Source organism: Salarias fasciatus, chromosome 7 (genome assembly GCF_902148845.1).
Source record: "Salarias fasciatus chromosome 7, fSalaFa1.1, whole genome shotgun sequence".
In the NCBI taxonomy this organism is placed as follows: Eukaryota; Metazoa; Chordata; class Actinopteri; order Blenniiformes; family Blenniidae; genus Salarias; species Salarias fasciatus.
Window position 1 is genome coordinate 15549597 of NC_043751.1, and position 19694 is coordinate 15569290.

Sequence of the window (19694 nt, forward strand, 5' to 3'; positions counted from 1 at the left end):
CAAATGAAAGATAAAAGCAAGAATCAACAAACTATTAAATGAAGGAAAAGAGTTAAAGATCAGAGGTCTTTGCCAATAGTGAGCATAGAGGCTGTTCCATAGATGAAGATTATATATGTTGAAAAGGATGGGGCCCAGTACCGGACCTTGAGGAACCCCTCAGACTAGGGCTTGAGCCACTGATGGAGACGTACTCGGGTCTGTCAGTCATTTAGGATCTGATCCAGTTCAGGGTGGTGTTGGTGAGCCTGGTGGTGAGATGAAGCCAGTAGAGGAGGACGTTGTGGTCGATGGGATCAGATGCATCAGGCAGATCCAGGGGAACAAGGAGGGCAGAGGGAGCCGGCGCCAGGAGGTCATCTGTAACCCGAACCAGAGCCGTCTCTGCTATGAACCCGCATGGAAATTAGCCACAGACTTGATTGTGTGAGAGGTAATTTCTGGGGTTGCTAAGTGTGGGCCTTATAATGTCAGATTGAAGGGTAGATGGAACATGAATGGAGTGATTTATTATTTTAGTAATGAGACAACTGATGGCACAATCGTTCAGTACAATCAGAGCTGTGGGAAAGATGCTGTTGTATACTGTTGGATATTTTTAAAGAAACATGCATTTGTGGGATGAACAGCAGAGATGAGTCTATGATTCATTTCCTTACTTTCTTGTTTATATTGCAGTTTACCAAATGTTTATACCTTCATATAAAAAAAAATAGCCTGAAAACTAATTCACAGCATTATCAGGCACCTGACTTTAAATCATCTATTGATGTTAATATTTTTTTTTCTGACAGAAGCAATTGTTCTCATTTCAGAAGCTTAAACCGAATCATTTGTGTTAAAAAATATCATACCGTCAATGTACAGATCTCCTGGAAATCATTATATAAGACAGTCTGATCTTTGCCATGCCTGCATTAGGATGATTTTAAAAGCGCAGGATGAGAGAAGAACTGTTTTCGGTTGTTGTTTGCTCTTGGGTCTGTTTTTATTCGTGGCTGTATTTAAAAGCTGGGCTGGTTTTTACGTGTCTCCATGCTCGGGAGAAGACCGCGCGGATTCAGACTTCATGTGTTGAGCAGACGGCTGAATGTTTGATGGCGAGCGGGAATTGAAGCGGAGGCCCTGTCGGTGTCACCCCGACCTGAAAAGCTGCCTTGAGTCGCCCGGTTTCCTCTTTAAAGCGCAGCCTTAATGCCACCAACATGTTCGTATGTGGCGTCGCCATACCCCCCAGTCACGCAGACACACACAGCTCAATTGGGGCCTTTTCAGCGAACAAAAGCCAAACACATCCGTTTGTGCGGGCCAAGTGTGCGAGGATAGAATGGACGGAAGAGCTGTGGTGGTGGCTGCACCTGTCCTATTTTATAATGCTCTAATTAGCAGTTAAGAGCAACAGGATGCAGAGAGTGACGTCCACCGACGGAGGTACAGAAGCCACCTTTTTCTCGCCGAAATTAATTAAACCATCACTTCAGGTCACGGCCGGCCTTCGGACCCTCGGCTGTTGACTCTTTTGAAGTCTTTATGTGGTATTTTCTTGTGAAAAACTTGGATTTACAGCCCACGTTCCACATTTTTCCCCAAAGTTTCGCTCATTTCAGCAGCTTTCTTCCTTCGTGCGTGATCCTGGATGCACAAAGCGTGGCCTGGCGTGCGACGCGGCGGCCGCTCCGTGCTTCCAGGTGGCCGCACGCTGAGTGCTGGTGAGTATCGGCGGCGGCGGCGGCGCCCACGCCTGCGCACTGGTGGAGAAAGTCCTCCTTTGCTGTCCATGGTGTGGTGAGTAATTCAGCCATAATCCGCCTTTCTCCTCTCCCCTCTTCTTTCCCCTCTCCTCTCCCCCTCTCCTGCAGTTCCATTCATATTCTAATCACAGCTTTCCCTTCTCCAGCTCTCAGGCACTCCATCAGAGCCCTCCCAGCCTCAGGCTTTGCACTTTTACTTCCCCCCCTTTGTGACCGTTCCCTCTTCTCAGAGGCACACCAAAAATAAGGTTGCCACCGCGAAAAAAGAAGCGAGAACCACACGGAAAAAAAAAAAAAAAATTCACGCTTGCAACAGGTTCGGGTGAGCGTTGCGAGCCCGTCGAGCGTCAACTCTTCAGGATAAAAGTTATCGCGAAGACTTTTCGGTGACCGGGTGAAGTTTGAAGCAGCACAAATGTGGCAACAAGTGTCTGCAGGATGTGGATCTGGAGTTTAAAACTTGAGGAAACTTGAGGATCAGCGGTTGTGTAGATATGTTTATTTGGTGCTGGAGGGTGTATAAAAACGTACTAGATGCCATAATGGAAGATGGGGAGGCCACAGTGTTAGGACTGCGTAGATCTAAGCCTCTTTTTTTTTTTTTTTTTTTTTTCGTTGGGAGGGAGCTTTTCTTATTCAAAACAGCCCCACAAAAGACTTCCAGTGAGCCTTGCCACATCCCCATCTGACTTGGGGCCATTCATCAGCCTTCCAAGCCTATCAATGACATGTCCCCATCAGGGCTCCTATAAAATCAGCCCCTTTCCCATGAAACATCAGCAAACATTTTGACGGGTCTGGCTTTCCCCCCGCTGGATTTCTGGAGTCTTTACCCCCCCCTCCACCCCCACCCCCCACCCCTCCCTTCGACCCTCATTCCCACCTCCCCCCCCCCGCGCCCCCTCCTCTCCTTCGCCAACACCACCCCTCTCCGGGCAAACCTCAGATCCTCAACATCTCCCGTGACGGGCAGTGGTCACGGAAACGCAGAGCGAGACGAGGGGAGAGCCGCCGAGGAGGGGGAAACGTGCACTAAGCCATTTTCTTGGAGGAGCCAGTGTCGTTGATGGGAAGAGGATGCATTGCGGGCTGCTGGAGGAGCCGGACATGGATTCCACAGGTCAGTCCCGTTAAACTCTGCTCGTGTGGATGTTTTGCAGAGAGTGTGAGAGCTTCTGCTGCCGTCCTGAAACTTTCTCCTCAGTGATTCAGGACCACTGTCTGACTGCTCATGTGCTCATTTTACCCGTTTACACTCCTGAACTTCTTGGTACAGGAGTAGTTTTTGGGCACATCCAACCATGAGAGGATCTGTTACAGGATGCGATTGTCCACTTTTTTGAAAAAACTAAAACTGACTCAGACAAGTGGTTTCTCACTGGGTTTTTTTTTTTTCTAGCTTTTGTAGTTAAACCAGGGCACTGATCATGAAGAGTGAACAGGAAAGTAAAACAAGACAAGTGCACATCATGTGCACCTGCTTTTCACTTTTGTTTTATAGAAAACTGGCAAACAAAGCCATGAAGTCAACTTTAAAACTTGATTTCAAGCAAAAGATGTTTTTAACAGAGTGAAAACTCATTCACGATTAATGAGTAAATTGATCTGATGTAATTGTATTTTGTTTTAATGCCAAAAGTGGCTTTTAAAAATAAACTCGAATACTTAAGTTGTTTTATTATCATTCATAATTTGTAGCTTGTTGTATTTTAGTCATGAATGTGTGTCAGTAAATGACCGAACCTTCATTTCACTTGTTGATCAGATTTAATCCAATTATTTAGAGCCCCAACTTATCTCTTCTTGTGGCAAATGAAGCTTAAGATCTGAGCCTCTGAGGAGAATTAGCTCCACTTCAGTAGATTCCTTTTTTTTTTTTTTTTTTGGATGTGTGTGCTTTTCTCTCTTAATTCTTTTTTTTTTTTTTAATTACGGAAAAACTGAAGATAAATGTTGAAAGATGTCAGAAGACTGTTTGTGAAGATATCACAGTTAAAATGCAAATGTTTTTAAGTGAAAAATAAGTTATTCTTTTCGTACTGCAGCAACACGGTGGTTAAAGAACGTGTCGTTCAAAACGAGGACAACATCAGAACAACAGCCCTGTGTTGTATTTGGAGGTTTTATTCCTGTCATGGACTCGGTCTGCAGCCTTTTCTTTCGTTGTCGAGGTGCAGATTCCTCACCGAGTGTAAACTTTGAAAACTTTTCTCCGCTGCGTTCCCTCGGAAGCTGCACCAAAAGGTCCTCCTGCCAGAAGCAGCAGCAGCAGCAGCGCCTGTGTCTGTTGTCAGTTTCTATCCTGAATACAAAATATTCAGGTTTTAAAAAAAAACCGTGCATCAAAAAGTTTCGATGCACGTGAAATGAAGTTTCCGGCTTGTTTCACTTCAGAGCTGCAAAGAAATGTTGAGAGACTTTTCCTGCTCATTTCCATTCCAGGTTACATAACATCTCTTTTAATCACAGAATGCAAAATAAAACCATTTTATTTATTTACTTATTCTGTTTATGACATTTCTGTGGCCACATTAAAGGTTTTTAAAGATGTTTCAGTTTATAAACTGACAACAAAAAAAAAATGTGCAAATCACATCAATTCACTTTAACGAAAGTGAATTTCCCACAGTATTTGTAAAAGGCTCTAAAATAGATTTCCTCTATCTCAGGCTGTGTCCACATGAAAGCTTTGGTGATTTGGCTGCTGCTCGCTCACAGAAAGCACACCAGTCGAGCTATTTCTAAGTAGAAATTAAAACAGGACAATGGCCCCTATTCCACCAGACTGCTTCAGTAATGTGCACGGGCTCTTTTAAGCGAGTGTGTATGCTCGTAGTCTCCTGGGAACAATGCTGGATTCCTGCCGTCTCGGTGAAAACATCTCAAATAGAGCCGTGGCTGCACTGCTGCCCATACAATCGATTGTTGTGGCTTCGGCCTGTCACATTAGTGACATTTAAAATGTCCTGTATAGCCAGTGATTTGCACTGTTTATGTAAATACAGCTTTGGCTCTTTTCTGCTGCAGGTGGACATCAGGTCAATCCAGAGAAGAAAAAAAAAAAGATTTTAAATGGACATTCTCAGTCTCACCGGGAACATTAGATCATTTTTAAACATGTTAAAGTTGATGTCGGCAAATTGCATTTATTAGTCCCACTGACTGATTTAAATGTAGTGTTTGGCGCTGGAATGAGAGGTGATCCTGTGGTCCTTCATGTCTTTGATAGAGAGCTGGATTGAAAGATGCCTCAACGAGAGCGAGAGCAAGCGATACTCCAGCCATACGTCTCTGGGGAACATGTCCAACGACGAACGTAAGCAGGACCGGCACAGCCACGCCTCACCCAACGGGCTCACGCTCGCATGTGATGTGTGTTTAAATCACTTCACATGAAATGTCTCTAATCCTGTTTACACAGAATGAATTAGACGCTCTGTGTGTTTCTGCCACTCTTCTGTCATTCAGCTGTTTGTGTGTGTGTGTGTTGTACATTTCAGATGAAGAAAAAGAAAACAACAGAGCCTCTAAACCTCATTCGACACCGGCTACTCTGGAATGGTGAGTCATTTAAATAGATTTAGAACTTTTGTTTTTCATAAAATAATCAAAGAGAAAACATCAGATGAGTTTTATCTAAATCATGCCGAGTCTCTAAAATGTGTTTGAAATAAATACAAAATAATAAAAAACATTCAGTATTGATTTTTTTTAAATGTGCAGCATCAGTGCAGATGTCATGTCAGTCTTATTAACTGATTTTCACATCGCAGAACGATTTTTGTATTGTCTCAATGTCCCTCTGCAGTTTAAACATGTACAGAATTAATCATTTTTTCCTCATGTCAGACATTTTTGCATTAATCTGAATCTTTCATGTTGAACAGTGGTTTCCTCTATGTTTAGCTGGCTCGATTTATAACTGAATCTTTAAATCTTTCATCAAATTACAAAAAAAAAAATGAAAATTGATAGCAACTTTTATATAGTTGACTCGGATCGACAATAATAAAAGAGCAGCTTGAACATCAAATCCTCAAACTTCAACTGACGTGACACCACACACACACACACTAACACACAACCATGTCTATTTGCAATTTACTTGTCTGAGAGTGAAACTTCCCCACATAAATTTTGTTCTTGATTGAACTTGCTTGGTAAGTGCAAAGAATAACATTATAATCATAATAAATATTTAATCCAAAATCATATGATAGCTGGAGTCTCAGTGGAGTAACGAGTATTCCTCTATTCCCTCAAAGTGCTACTGGATTGGATCAATTTGGGGTTTAATCGGGGGGGAAAAACAAACAAACATATTGACTGTGTAGCTAAAGTTTACCTGTAATTGTTCAAAACTAAACCAGCATTTTTTTTTTAGAATTTATTTATTTATCTATTTTCGCTGTTTTTACATTGATAGACATAAAAATGACTGTAATTATACATTTTTTTATATTCATTAGAATTAAAAACACACTTTACAACTTAATTAGTGACCGGAGATGTAGGTTAAATAGCTAAATGGGCACGATCAAGCCAGATACTGCCAGATATTATGGGTATCTGTATGGATTCAATTTTAAAATGATCTTTAGAAAGTAGAGAAAGACTTTATTTCTGTTGTAATTTTATCAATAGAAATGTAATGTTTAGCTTTACTATTCATAAAACAGCCGAAATTAGTCTCTGTGTCAACAAATTAATAGAGTGAAGTAATTCTATGAAGAACCAGATTCCAAATGTACATTTTTTGTGATGATTTTGTCGCTTCGTCCAGCGTTCTGAGCCTCAGAGACAAGATCTCGTACAAACGTTACAGTGCGTGTCTTCCTGCTCTTTGCTGCTTTCATTTAATAAAGCTTATGGGACGCAGTAGAAATAGGATATTTTTCACTGACACATGTTTACAAAACATTTAGAAAACTGCATGAGGGAAAAAAATAACTTTCCTATCTGGATGCACGTTTTTGATTTCCTCGTGCAGCACTGGTTTTATTAAAAAAACGACAACAACAAAGAAACACTGTAATCACATCCAGTAGAAAGAGGTAATTTATAAATCTACAGTAACGTCAGATTGTGGTATAGTAATCTGTAAAATTATTGAGTTTACAACATTTTCAGCTAATTACTGGAATGCTGCAGGTGTACCTCAAGGCTCTGTACTGGGTGCTTTGTCTATTAGTGTTTTTCATTTTTTGCTTGTTTGATGAAATTTAGTCACATGAGTTTGGAGAAAAAAACATTTTCACATGTTCATGTTACAGAAAAAGAACTTAAACAACATTTAAATTAGTTCATTTAGACCTTAGTTATATCATTAGGCAGCAGATTATTTCCCAAACAAACTCAACGAAACATTACTGATGCACTATATTTTAAGCTCAGATATGATTTAAGAACTGCTCACAAAGCAGTGAACACAGCTACATACAGCTCTATAGTTGGAATCATTCTTTGGTTTAACTGATTGAGATTGCTGTTGGTTTAGAGAGATGAGGAGTGAATCCATTTTACGTAAGTCGAATGTGCACCACTAAATATTTACTGAGCTTACCAGTTTCCACAGTGATCATTTAGTCTTCATACAGCTCAGCTCAGAATATTATATTGTAACAAAAAATCAGAAACTCTAAACGGAAAATCAGCATAAACCATGATGTTGGTGTACCGCAGGGTTCAGTTCGAGGATCGTTGTGATTCAGTAACTTATGTTTTGTTATTTGAAAGATGGACTGATAAACTATAATTTAAAAAGATTTTGGAGACTTTGGAATACTAAGGGTAGTGGTTTGGTACAAAAAAACATAAAACTTCGGCTCCACAACTTCATTTAAGCAAATCACTTTTCAAGATGGACAATTAGGAGGCAGATGATCTCCAAAGTAACTCAAAGAAATGCACTAAATAAACAAACGTAAAATAGACGCTCACAGCTATAGACAGTGATACACTTTCGTTTCTGTATTATTTGGTTGAGAGATTTAAGTTCTGTTGCTTTATAGACATTTATATAGCTCACACATACACTCTTTTAGGAGAAATTCTGTTTTTACAATTCTGATATGTGCATCACAAACCATTTACCGAGCTGGTTAGTCTTTATAAATACATTTTTTCGTACTCATTAAATATCTTTAACAGCTTGTCACAGTCTTATCAGACATTGATAAGTTTTTGGGATTTTTTTTGGTGCTGTTAAATGTTTGGCAAGGGAATTTATCCTAAATAAGAAGAATATTTGTTCAGCATTAATTTGTTCTTGTGTGCCTCTCATGTTTCACCAGCCAAAAGCCGATAAACTGGCTGCATCCGCAGTACATTTGCACACACTCACACTGGAGATTTTGCACTTGTTTGATGCTTTTCTCAAGGAACACCATGAAATCCAGGAGGCCTGCTTGTTGCAGACCTTCTGAGTCACTTTATTCCTGCACTCGCTGACGGTTGTTTGTGTCACCGGCAGGCTAGAAGAAAACTACGAGATAGCCGAAGGTGTGTGCATCCCTCGAAGCGCTCTCTACATGCACTACCTAGATTTCAGTGAGAAGCACGACACGCAGCCCGTCAACGCCGCCAGCTTCGGAAAGGTGAGATTCCAGCGCGGCGAAGGTGACGCGAAACGAGAGCTTTTTGTCTTCCTCCTCTGTCGTCGGTGAGAACTTCAAATCTGTTGGAAGCGACTCAGCAAACACAAAACGGTCAGATGTTTGAATCCTAATGAAAGCAGTAATCTTTTTCACTCAAGCAGCCACATGAGCATTAGTCTGACCATTTCATGCCTGGCTTGGTTCTGCGCCGCGGCTCCGGCCGCCGCCGCCGCCGCCGCGCTGGAGCTACATGGACTGCAGCTCAGTGTGAAGCAAAGCTCGCTCACTGAACACATAATCTAGAGCCAAAGGAGATGTGCTTTCGTCTGTTCCCACAACCCCGAGAAGTTCCTCAGCCTTCCTCCCCCCCCGCCCTCACAGCCGTCCCCTGTACCCCGGAGTCCGGCCCCCACCCCCAACCCCGACCCACCCCCTCTCCCCTCCGCAGCTCCTGTCGGAAGATATTGAAAAAGAGAAGGGGCCTGGATTAATGTGTAATTAAAGGAAATTTGGAAGGGTGAGATGTTGCGGAATGTTAGATCAGTGGCTGGAGCAGTGTGGGGTGTCCTTTAGGAAGGCTTCATTGATTCAGGACAAAAAAATGAGAGAGGGCCCGGACTGCCTCCCTGTCTGCTCATTTATCAAGCGGGGCCTGACAGAAACTTCACAGCTTGGCCTCTTTTTTCATCCCACACAATGGAGAGCTACACTGTTTGCTAAAGTTTCTGCACCGGGAGCTGGATCGAGGAGCCAATCTCTTTTGGACAAAAAAAAAAAAAAAAAAAAAAGAGGAAAGGAAGAAGGACAGCGTGGAGATGAGAAAGAAGGAGTAAGGATGGGTGGATGTTGGTAAAACTCCTGGACGTCGTAAATGTTTGGCTCTCAAAGTTTTCTCTGGTCCTTCACCTCACTATGGATTGTTTTCTCACAACTTACTGAAAATACTGTACAAATCCAGTTTTTTTATTGTGTATATCTATCCCATTCACTGTTTTGTGATTTAAAGTCTTCCAAATCACGTATGTCGAACTCTTTTTTATTTTTCTTCAAACCCTGCAGTGAAAAGCTGATAGGATGTGTATAAAATGAACCTGTCTCTCTGCACCTGCCGCACACTCACAGATCTCCTTTCCTTCAATAAACAGATCATCAGGCAACAGTTTCCAGCTCTGACTACCAGGAGACTGGGGACAAGAGGCCAGTCCAAGTAAGGCCTTTCACTTTTTATTCTTTTAATTACCTCTCGCATTTCTCACACTCGCGCCAATAAAAAGTCAAGAGAAATGCCCAAAAACAAAAGACTTGGAATCAGGGAACTCATTCTCTCGAAAGCTTTACTGCCACTTATTAATGTCTCCTCATCTCCTTTGTTTTCTTTTTTTGTCATTTCATTCTTACAACAGAATATGTATAGTATAAAAAACAAACTTATATATGTGTGTTTGTGTTCTCTGATGCTCAGAGTCAACACCAGATTTAATTGCATTGCAGCATTGACAGCATTCAGTCTCAGCTGCAGTTTTAGTTACCCTGTATGTTTTAAATCGTTTAATTGGTTAAATGTTCTGTTGGTATTTGCTCTTTGATCGCCCACCTTCCTCTGCCTCCCAGGTATCACTACTACGGCATAGCGGTGAAGGAGACCTCCCAGTACTATGACGTGATGTACTCCAAAAAGGGAGCGGCGTGGGTGAACGAGACGGGGAAGAAAGAGGTCACCAAGCAGACAGTGGCGTATTCACCGCGCTCCAAGCTGGGGACGCTCCTGCCAGAGTTTCCAAATGTCAAAGACCTAAATTTGCCGGCCAGCCTGCCAGAAGAGAGGGTAAACAGGAGTTTTAAAAGTCCATCCTTACTGTGCCCCTCCCTCCCCTTCACTCCTCTCTCAAGCCTCCCGGCCATCTCGCCGTCCCCGCGCCCCCTCTGGCTCTTTTATCTGCCCCGAGACCTTCACTGGCTCTGCGTTCAGAGAAGGACCTTGAGGATTTATATGCTGGCTCCTCACTAACTCTTAATCTTTTCGGGGGAGATAATAAGATCTAGCAGCGGACAAAGGACAGGCACTAGCTGTCCGGCTTTTAAAGGGGGGCCATGATTTTAAATGGTTTGTGTTTTTGCTGATCTCTAAAGCTCGTTTTATATTACTCCAGCCCAGACCTGTAACATGTATTTATTGCTTCACATGCTTTGTTCAAGATTTATTTTCTTGTTTTTGTAACTTTTTTTTTTTTTTTTTTTTAAATGTTTTCCACCCAGAGAGGGAGAAAAGCTGTTAGCTTTGTGATGCAATTAGATTAATTCCGTGTTGTTTTTCTACAGGTGTCGACCTTCATCATGATGTACAGGACGCACTGTCAGAGGATCCTGGACACGGTTATCCGAGCCAACTTTGACGAGGCGAGCGCTCGATTCAAGTTTGAACTGTCCCGTCCGTCCTGCTTTCCGTGACTGAACGTGAACTCGCCCCCGCAGGTCCAAAGCTTCCTGCTGCACTTCTGGCAGGGCATGCCCCCCCACATGCTCCCCGTGCTCGGCTCCCCCACCGTGGTGAACATAGTGGGCGTTTGCGACTCCATCCTCTACAAGGCCATCTCCGGGGTGCTGATGCCCACCGTACTGCAAGCACTGCCTGACAGGTGAGAGACTGCAGTCTGCAGCCACGTGGACGTCCAAACTAACGCGTAACAAATGACCAGAGATCCAAAAGAAAAAAAAAATTCCCTCATAGATCTGCTTTCTTCCACAGTTTGACTCAGGTTATACGAAAATTCGCCAAACAACTCGACGAGTGGCTCAAAATAGCACTTCATGACCTCCCAGAAAACTTGAGGAATATCAAATTTGAATGTAAGTCCAAAAATCGCACAAACATGATCATTTATCTCCCGTTTTTCTTTTCCATGTCATAAAACAGGCTTCCTAAAATTAACCATGCTCTCTCTGTGCTGTTTTTATTTCCAGTATCGAGGAGATTTTCTCAGATTCTGAAGCGGCAAACGTCTTTAAACCATCTATGTCAGGTCGGACTGAATGTTTTTTTTAATAAAATCCATATGAAAAAACAAAGCTGATAAGGACATGTGGGTATGCCTGGGTGCATCATATTGTGGATTTATCTGTCCGCAGGCGTCGCGGACTGTGATAAACAGCGCAGACATCACTTTTCAAATGCTGGAGGACTGGAGGAATGTGGACTTGAACAGCATCACAAAGCAGACACTTTACACCATGGAGGACTCTCAGGAGGAGCACAGGCAGCTTATTATCAACTGTAAGTCCTCACGGCGGAACCGACTCCGCTCCCACCGCACTTTTACTTTCACGCAAACGACACGACTGAAGGACAGTCATTCCCACGACCGGCAGAGTCAAAGTGTTAATGATGGAGACCGAAAGGTTAAACAGGTTCCCTCTCCTTTTCAAACACCCTGCGGAGCATCTTCCATCCCCGCAGGCCTGGCAGGGTCAGAGGTCACAGATATGTCGGAGCCCATGTTTGCATCCAACTCTTTGTTGTGGGTTTTTATTTTTTTTTTTTGTTTGTTTCTTAAGTCAAGTGATGCAAAGCGCCGCCTGACCTGACGTTTGCTCTCGTTGTCACAGTGTACCAGGAGTTTGACCGGCTGCTGGAGGAGCAGTCTCCGATCGAGGCGTACATCGAGTGGTTGGACTCCATGGTGGATCGCTGCGTCGTCAAGGTCAGACGGCGGACGCTGTTACTTCTCTCAGTAAAGAAAAAAAAAATCACTTTTTAATCTCATGCGACTCAGCAGAGAGACAGTGTCAGATGGAGATGAAGTGGGAGTTTAGGAGTGATTTTAACTCACTGAAGTGTCTCTTCCCCCCCTCGCGGAGACACCTGCGGCTGAAAGCCCATCTTCTCTGCATGTCTTTCTTAGACCCGGGCACTTACGCTGCAGCCCTCCCAGTTAATGATGTCTTCAAGCTTCCCATTTGCGTCCATTATGTGCCAGATATGGGCTTGTAAAATTTGGTTGCCCCGGCAACATCTCGGACCGCCCAGACAATAGTTCAATAGGAAGGCGTGTCCCCGGGGGCAAATTAAATAGTTGACTTGTTGACATGTTTTTCGTTCCTGAGGGTTAAGCCCCAATACGGACCCAGGGGTTAATTCTACCCCGGCATCGCCACCCTTCCCCCTCCTCTTTTCTCATGGAAATGTTCTCTCTAGGTGGCGGGGAAGAGGCCCGGGTGCCTGAAGAAGGTGGCCCAACAGTTCCTGCTGATGTGGTCATGTTTTGGGACCAGAGTCATCCGGGATATGACCCTCCACAGCGCGCCCAGCTTCGGTGAGCCGCCTGCGCTCTGCCGCCGTTTCAGACGGGAAACACACAAATCGTGCAGTTGATTGTTCATTCAGAAAAAGAAAGTTTTTCTCTATTGAGTTACAGCCCAGAAAACATTTCAAAATATTTAATGAAATATTTAGTTTTTCATTCATATTCACAAGATGTTTAAAATGTTTTTATTTAGATTTTGTGATTGTACAATTAACAAAAAAATTACCAATTAGATAAAAAACATAATGTGCATGTACAATATGCGCCACAGATCAAATTAATTCAGGGTGCTAAAGTAATTTTCAGCTATTAAACATTATTACACAAAAGCATGATTTCAAATATTTAACTTGACTTAGAAAACAATATTTCTTTTCCTGTTTTTTTAAATTAATATCTGCTCCAATTATGTTTTTAAAAATAATGTTCACTTACCAGATTTTATACAAAGCAACTTTATTTTATTATTCTTCTCCAGTTATAATGAGTTTGATGCTTGCTAAAGTACATTTATCCATTTTAAAAAAGAAACAGTAAATCTGGTATTCAGTTACATTCCTACTTTGTATTAATGAGAGTTTAATTGGTGTGAATGCATCATTATCCAAACACCAAGAAATCATTTCGGACTTCTTGGTCTGTGTGAGTTTGAACCTTGAAGAGGGGAAGAACAAGTGAAACGGCCGCCGCTTTAACAGCTTGTCGCGCACAGCCGAGGTTTGCGAGCAGTAAAAATTAAAGAAAAGAAAATGGCTGCTCTTTCCTGCGCCGGTGTCTTTTGGCTGTGTCTGTGAATATCAAAGACACAGCTGGTTGCAGTGTTTTGATAAAGCAGCTCTCTGTGCACAAACAGCTAATTAACAAAAGCCGGCCCTCCCCTCTCCCGATGTGTTTGCCTGTCTTTTCCATTTTATGACCGGTCAGCGCTAAGCCCCTCCCCTTCCCTCCTCCCCTGAATGGACGCGAGTGTTTATTATGCACGCGGCGGCCGCTGCGGCCCGCACAATAACACAATTGTGACACGCCACGGACTCATCCCTGCGTGCGACCCCGGGGTCAGCCGGCATATTTCTGGCACTGAGTCGGCACACAGGAACCGGCGCGCCCGGCTCCTCGTGATGACGGCGTCCGTCAGGATGTGAAATCATCCAGTCGCATCACTAACGCCTCGTAATGCGTGCACAGCATCACATTAGACTTCTTATTCTTCTCTCGTGTTCACGATGAGGTTAAAAAACTGCAGCCTGAATGATCTGAAGCCAGACTAAACATTATTCCTGATGCGCCCTCATGAAGTGGAGAACGAGTGTATAAACTCAGATTTGGTGCAGGACACACTTGCCGATTGTTTCGCGTGTGTCCACAGGCTCTTTCCATCTGATCCACCTCATGTTCGACGATTATGTCCTTTACCTGCTGGAGTCTCTGCACTGCCAGGAGAGGGCCAACGACCTGATGAGGGCCATGAAGGGCGAAGGCAGCACAGGTAGGACGACTCTGGACACCTGACTCATTCATTTGTCTGATAAGATGATGGTGCTACTGAAAATTCCCCCAAAATGCTTTAGGTTAGGGCTGTGTGGTTTGGTTTAAAGAAAAAGACTAAACTTTCCAACTTCACATCGAGTTTTAAGAAATCATCAGTGTTTTCTTGATTTGTATCGAAGAATCTGTGTAGAAGTTCGTGAAAACACAATCATCAGATTAATCAGCTGTGCAAATTCTCAATGTACAATAAAAACTCTATTTGTACAGCCTTTGAATTTCTCTGTATTTCTCGGTATCTGTTGACATTTTGGGTCCAAATTATTCCTTACTGAAGAGAACAGGTTAAAAAAATGACTTTTTTGTGGTTGTTTGGTTGTACAGGTAAGTTCAACTGAAGTAAAATTACAGAACAGCAAATTTAACTGTGTCTGTATTCAGTTAAAATTGGTTTATTTTCTTTAATAAACTTCATAGAGAAATATATAAAGTTAGTCTTTCAGCCATGCTTCATAGTATTTTGGATGAATCATTTTTTTTAATCTGTTTCTTATAAACTTGAATTTATAGTTTAGTTCAGTCAAATAACTCTTGATCGATTATAGATAAGAGTCGACGACAGCTTGCTGTCAAACTAACTACGGTTTTATTTTTGACCTTTAAACACTGAACTCACTGTTCCTTCACTCTTCCCACCTCGCGCCTCCAGCAGAGAGAGAGGAGGAGTTCACCTTGACGGAAACGACCCCCGCCTCCCCCTCTCCCGGGTCCTACTCCCCCGCCCGGTCGGTCCACTCGGTCGGCGTCTCCTCCGCCAGCTCCCCGACGGCGGCGGTGTCCCCGGAGTACACGGGCGTGGCCAGCACCACAGGTGAGGCGGAACTTGCACGCCGAGGCGGAGTTCGACAGGTTTCACTGCACGTAGTTCCTCTGCGCCAAAACGCTGTCCCTGTGTGTGTGTGTGTGTGTGTATATGTGTCTACCAGGCGCTGTTCAGTCATATACCTGGTCCCTTACATACACAGTGACAACAGCGGGAGGCTCCACTCCCGAGGCCGGGCAGCAGCTGTCCTGCATGAGGAGCAGCGCTCCGGTGCCCCCTCCGTCCTCGGCCCACAGGATGCCGGTTTACACCCACAGGGAGGAGCACGGGTAACTACCACCGCTGCGACGGCGCTCGCTCTCAGGGTGTTCTTTGAAAGCAGTTCAGTTGAAATGAAAGAGTTTTAACTTTGGTTCAGGTACACCGGTAGCTACAACTACGGCAGCTACGCCAACCAGCACCCGCACTCCATCCAGAGCCAGTACCCGAGTCTGGCCCACGAGCCGGCCATCCCGGCCCCGCTCCACTACTCCGCCTACCACCGCTCCTCCGCACAGGTCAGACCCAGTCAGATCATATTGAAGACTAACTGGATGACTAGATTAACTGGATAAACTCTTTCAGCAGAGTTAAAGCCAAGCCGAAAACAGGCTCATCAATGTTTTTGAAAATCAGACTCAAATGTTGGGAAATTGATGATTTTAAAGTCTTGGATCTTCAGTAAATGCAAAGAAGGAATGACGGCTGTGGCTTGATGCACTGCTTCAGATGTGACAACCGGTGTAAATGCTCAAGTTATGAGGTAAATAATGAATAGATCTGATCGAAAAGTTGATTTAAAAGGTCAGTTTGTTTCAGTGCTGATGTGGAACAGATCTGTGAGTGTTCATGGGTTTAGAGCTGTTTTTTTTAATCAACTAAAACTCATTGTATGAAATGAGAAGAGTACAGAGAGAAGTTAGTAGACTGTGATCACACAGACCTTGCAGCATCTGAGCTGCGCCTTCAAGGGAATAAACAAAGAAGTGAAGATTTAAATGCGAGTGAAGAAAGGTTATTGGGATGAGATGCAGCCGCCAATGCGGCTGCTCGTGCAGCGTTTGGTGTGAGTTCACTCCTTTGGCGGTAATTTCCTGTCAAGGGCCCTCCAGCCTCCGCTGCCTTTATAGTGGGAGGAGATCAGCTGGGCCTCAGCACTCGCTGGGTTTCTTAAAGTCCCTGAATCACCCTCCACACACAGCGGAAGCAGACAGTGAAAGGTGGCTCGGATGGGGCCAAGAGGGGCCCTGCTCTGTTGCTCCTCTTTCCAGCTCTCAATGCTCTCTTCATGTGTTGGAGCCAGTGGCCACGGAGCAGGGCAAGGGGGCGTTTATTAAAATATTGTTATTCAATGGTCTCTTTTTCCGCCTGTGAACAAGAGGCAGCTGAGCCGCCAGCTCCGCGCTGACTGTCTTTTTCCATGCCGTGAGCCCCTCATAATGGAATCGACTGTCGTGTTTATATTTAGTGAGAAAAAGGAAAAGGGTCCTACTTCCACTTCTTTTTTTTACTGACCCGTCTCAGCTCAAATCGGGCACAATGCCTGCACTTTGTCAGTGTGAGAGGTTGAGGACGGTCCGCTCCCCATCTGTTCCGCATATTTTTATCAACAGACTGGTTTAGTCAGTGTATCTGGTCTCCACAGGCAACAAAAATAACACAGGAAAGCCGCTTTCTGTGTGAAAAACGCTAATTTTCTTAAGTGGGTTAATTTTCTATTTTGACCGCTGTGGCACAACTTGTGAAGCAATTTCCCCTGACAGGAAATTACCATCGGTGGGGTCAGTTCACACCCTGTGCCACGTACTTAATACGGCATCAAATATGATGTCAGCGAGGCCGCCGCCGCCTCTGAGGACAGCCGGGTCGCAAACTGTGGAAACGATAAATTCAGGGTCTTTATCAAGCCCCTTCGTTTATGTCTGCGCTGGACAAAATGGCAGGTAGACATTCTTAGAGCAGGTGCACGCTTTGAATGATCATGAAGATTTAAACTTGTGTTTTCTTTCACTCTGTGTCCTGTAGTCTCAGTGTACAGTTCAGTTTTCTGTCACTGCAGTTGATAGGAAGCAGGATTGATCACTTCTGTTACCTTAAAATGTCAGAGAAATCCTACTTTTATTTGTATATTACAGAAAAAAAAACACTCTGTAGTGATTGTGGCTGAGCTTCTTTAAATAGTATTTGCATGACTTTAGAGGCAGTGAGTCTCTCTGTGTTAGAAATCTGTCCAGGATGTAATCTGTGTGTCAGTGTCAGCCGGGTGAATTTCCATACAAACTCCAGCAGGTATAAAATCCAGAGGATGATTTGATTTTGTGAGGGATAGTGAGGAATCCGCCCCACTCTGTTCGCCGCTTCATCCTCCTGTTGGATTATTTGTTTTATTGCGCAGAGTGATACAATCTGTCTCCTTTTCACTGTAATTAAAGCTGCTTCACTAGCAGACTAAACAAAACACAAAAAAATGTATTTTAAAACAGAAACACTAACTCTTACTGATTGAGAGTCAAACTCTTGCTGGTGGTTAAAATCTCTTAATAGGTCATGGTGTGTGTGTGTGTGTGTGTGTGTGTGTGTGTGTGTGTGTGTATGACATTAATAACTCATTTTTATTTGCTTTATTTGATTTTTAAACTAAGTTTAGTTTAAAAAAATGATTTTTTGTTATTATTAGTTTTATAAAAATATAGAAAAGAAGCTTAAACTTCTCTCCTCCTCCTCCTCCTTGTCCTCCGCAGTACCAACTCAACGGCCAAATGTCTCGAATGGAGCCCTGCCTGATGGGCAGCACTCCTCGGTTGCACCCCGCGCCCGTCGCCCCCCGGTGGCCTGACGTGTCGCCCGCTAACAGCTGTTACACAAGCCCACCTATGCATTCCTCCCGCTACTCCGCCTCCGGGGACATGTACTCTCCGCTCGGCCCTCGCAGGAACTCGGAGTACGAACACTCGCAGCATTTTCCCGGCTTTGCCTACATCAACGGGGAGGCCACCACGGGCTGGGCCAAATAGCCTTTAAACATCACTTTGGACGTTTCGGACGAGCGCCGGACCCTCGGAGCCAGTCGGACGCAAAGGCTCCGAACACTTCCAATCAGCTAAGGGTCAAAAGTACCAATCTGAGGTTATAGGAATCAAGGTAGGGACGATCAGACAATTTGTAGGAACTCATTGTTTCAATCACTCTGTGCAGAGATTTATCAAATTTCTTCAGCTGTTGGTGGGAGAAATTCTTTTTTTAAAAACATATAGAGTGTCCAAACTTGCAGCAAAATCATTTAAAGAGTGCAATGCTGCTGCCAAGCTGTGCCTTTGTTTTAAGGAATGTACACTTCTGCAAGAGTTTTCCTGCATCGGTGTAACACACACACACACACACACACCTCCAGCAGTCAGGCCTGGAAGCTGCTGTGGGCGACCTCAGCGCCGCCGCCGTCTCCTGTCACGACTTCCTCTGCAGCTGAGATGTGGGCGTGATGATAAACTGCACTGCCTTAACCCTGTCGCGGGACGCCAGCCACCTGCAGCGGCACGAAGCCAAAACATCCTTGGTTACAGATGTGAACTCGTGGGAGACGTTCACCGGCGTGTTAAGGCGCCGCCATCTTGGATAGTTTGTTTTTAATGATTGAATGCTGTGACTCAAAAGCAAGTGTATTCTGTTGCAAGCTTTTCTGCTGTTTTTCCTGTGACTATATATAAACACACACAATACATATATATGTATATACATACATACATATATATGTATAAAATGTATTTTCTGTAACTTTGTAACATGGTGTATCCTTTATTTTCTATGTTACAATTGGTACTTTGTTCTCTGTTTTGTATGATTAGTAAAAGATGCATTAACCTAGGGTTGTGTGCTTTATAATGCACTCAAAGCTACTGAGGACCTATTACCCTATGGGTATTTATAAAAAGGGAAAATATCAAAGTGTACAGTAACATAAAAATCTAGTCACTTTTCTGTAAATAAAAGCACTGGAGACCATCTGTGGTGACTGTCAAACTATCACAGTTGAAATTGATGTGTATGTTGGGGGGGGGGGGGGGGGGGGGGGGGGGGGGGTTGGGATATGTTGCCACATAAATAATTTCACAATTTAACGCGCTGTCTCATTTCTTTCAGATGTGTTTCGCTCATTGTTTATTCTGTCTGTGGAGAAATCTATCCATTTTTTTTGCATGAAATGATTCATATAAATCAAATAATGACCCCAATATTATCTTTGTTTAATAATATTGACACTTGAAGTGAACTTAGGATTTTTTTAATCATATTTTTTAACTTTTCAAAAATTATTTAAAGGATATTTCACTAATTTCCAATTCATGTTAACTGAATTCCTATTTATAAAAGCTGTTTTCTGGAAATGACTCATTTTCCCTCAGTGATCCTTCCCCTCTCCTCGTGTTCTGATTTTTGAATGAGCAGAAATGTTTCCTGAGCTTTTCTGAGCTGATCTTTCGCTCCTTCAAGTGACAGCACATCGCGGGGGTTGGGCCGTGGGCCGAAGGGCCACGCCGCATAAAGAGTTAGATTTCTATGGGGAGAATGTCCTGCTGTGTTGGGGTCACTGCACCTCAGTCCCGTGACCTCTGACCCCTGACCCCAGCTCAGGTTCGTATTATGAGAAAGTAGATCCTCCGTGTTACATCTTTGAAAGTCCTGCAGCATTCTGATTCAGAGG

The 19694-nt window shown here is 43.6% G+C and overlaps 1 protein-coding gene across 2 annotated transcripts; it reads left to right on the forward strand.

Moving 5' to 3' along the window:
- The first annotated feature begins 2642 nt into the window (after positions 1 to 2642).
- Positions 2643 to 19051, forward strand: rfx4 (regulatory factor X, 4). 2 transcript variants are annotated; one of them, XM_030095600.1, is made up of 18 exons: positions 2643 to 2871; positions 4981 to 5067; positions 5252 to 5312; positions 8224 to 8347; positions 9493 to 9554; positions 9959 to 10172; positions 10667 to 10744; positions 10820 to 10983; positions 11094 to 11194; positions 11309 to 11367; positions 11474 to 11618; positions 11951 to 12045; positions 12540 to 12657; positions 14015 to 14119; positions 14843 to 15004; positions 15120 to 15285; positions 15375 to 15513; positions 17737 to 19051. In XM_030095600.1, the coding sequence occupies exons 1-18, from the start codon at positions 2829 to 2831 to the stop codon at positions 18007 to 18009; spliced, it is 2196 nt and encodes a 731-aa protein (XP_029951460.1). In that variant the 5' UTR covers positions 2643 to 2828; the 3' UTR covers positions 18010 to 19051. The 2 variants fall into 2 exon arrangements, with proteins under 2 accessions (XP_029951460.1, XP_029951462.1); XM_030095602.1 differs by having other exon boundaries at positions 2829 to 2871; positions 15159 to 15285.
- The last annotated feature ends 643 nt before the right edge of the window (positions 19052 to 19694 follow it).

Bases quoted from the DNA above. Each gene is read 5' to 3' on its own strand.
- rfx4 (XM_030095600.1), top strand. From the start codon at position 2,829: ATGCATTGCGGGCTGCTGGAGGAGCCGGACATGGATTCCACAG. The intron at 5,068-5,251 runs GTAAGCAGGACC...TGTACATTTCAG, and splicing joins GAACATGTCCAACGACGAAC to ATGAAGAAAAAGAAAACAAC. The intron at 15,286-15,374 runs GTAACTACCACC...ACTTTGGTTCAG, and splicing joins ACCCACAGGGAGGAGCACGG to GTACACCGGTAGCTACAACT.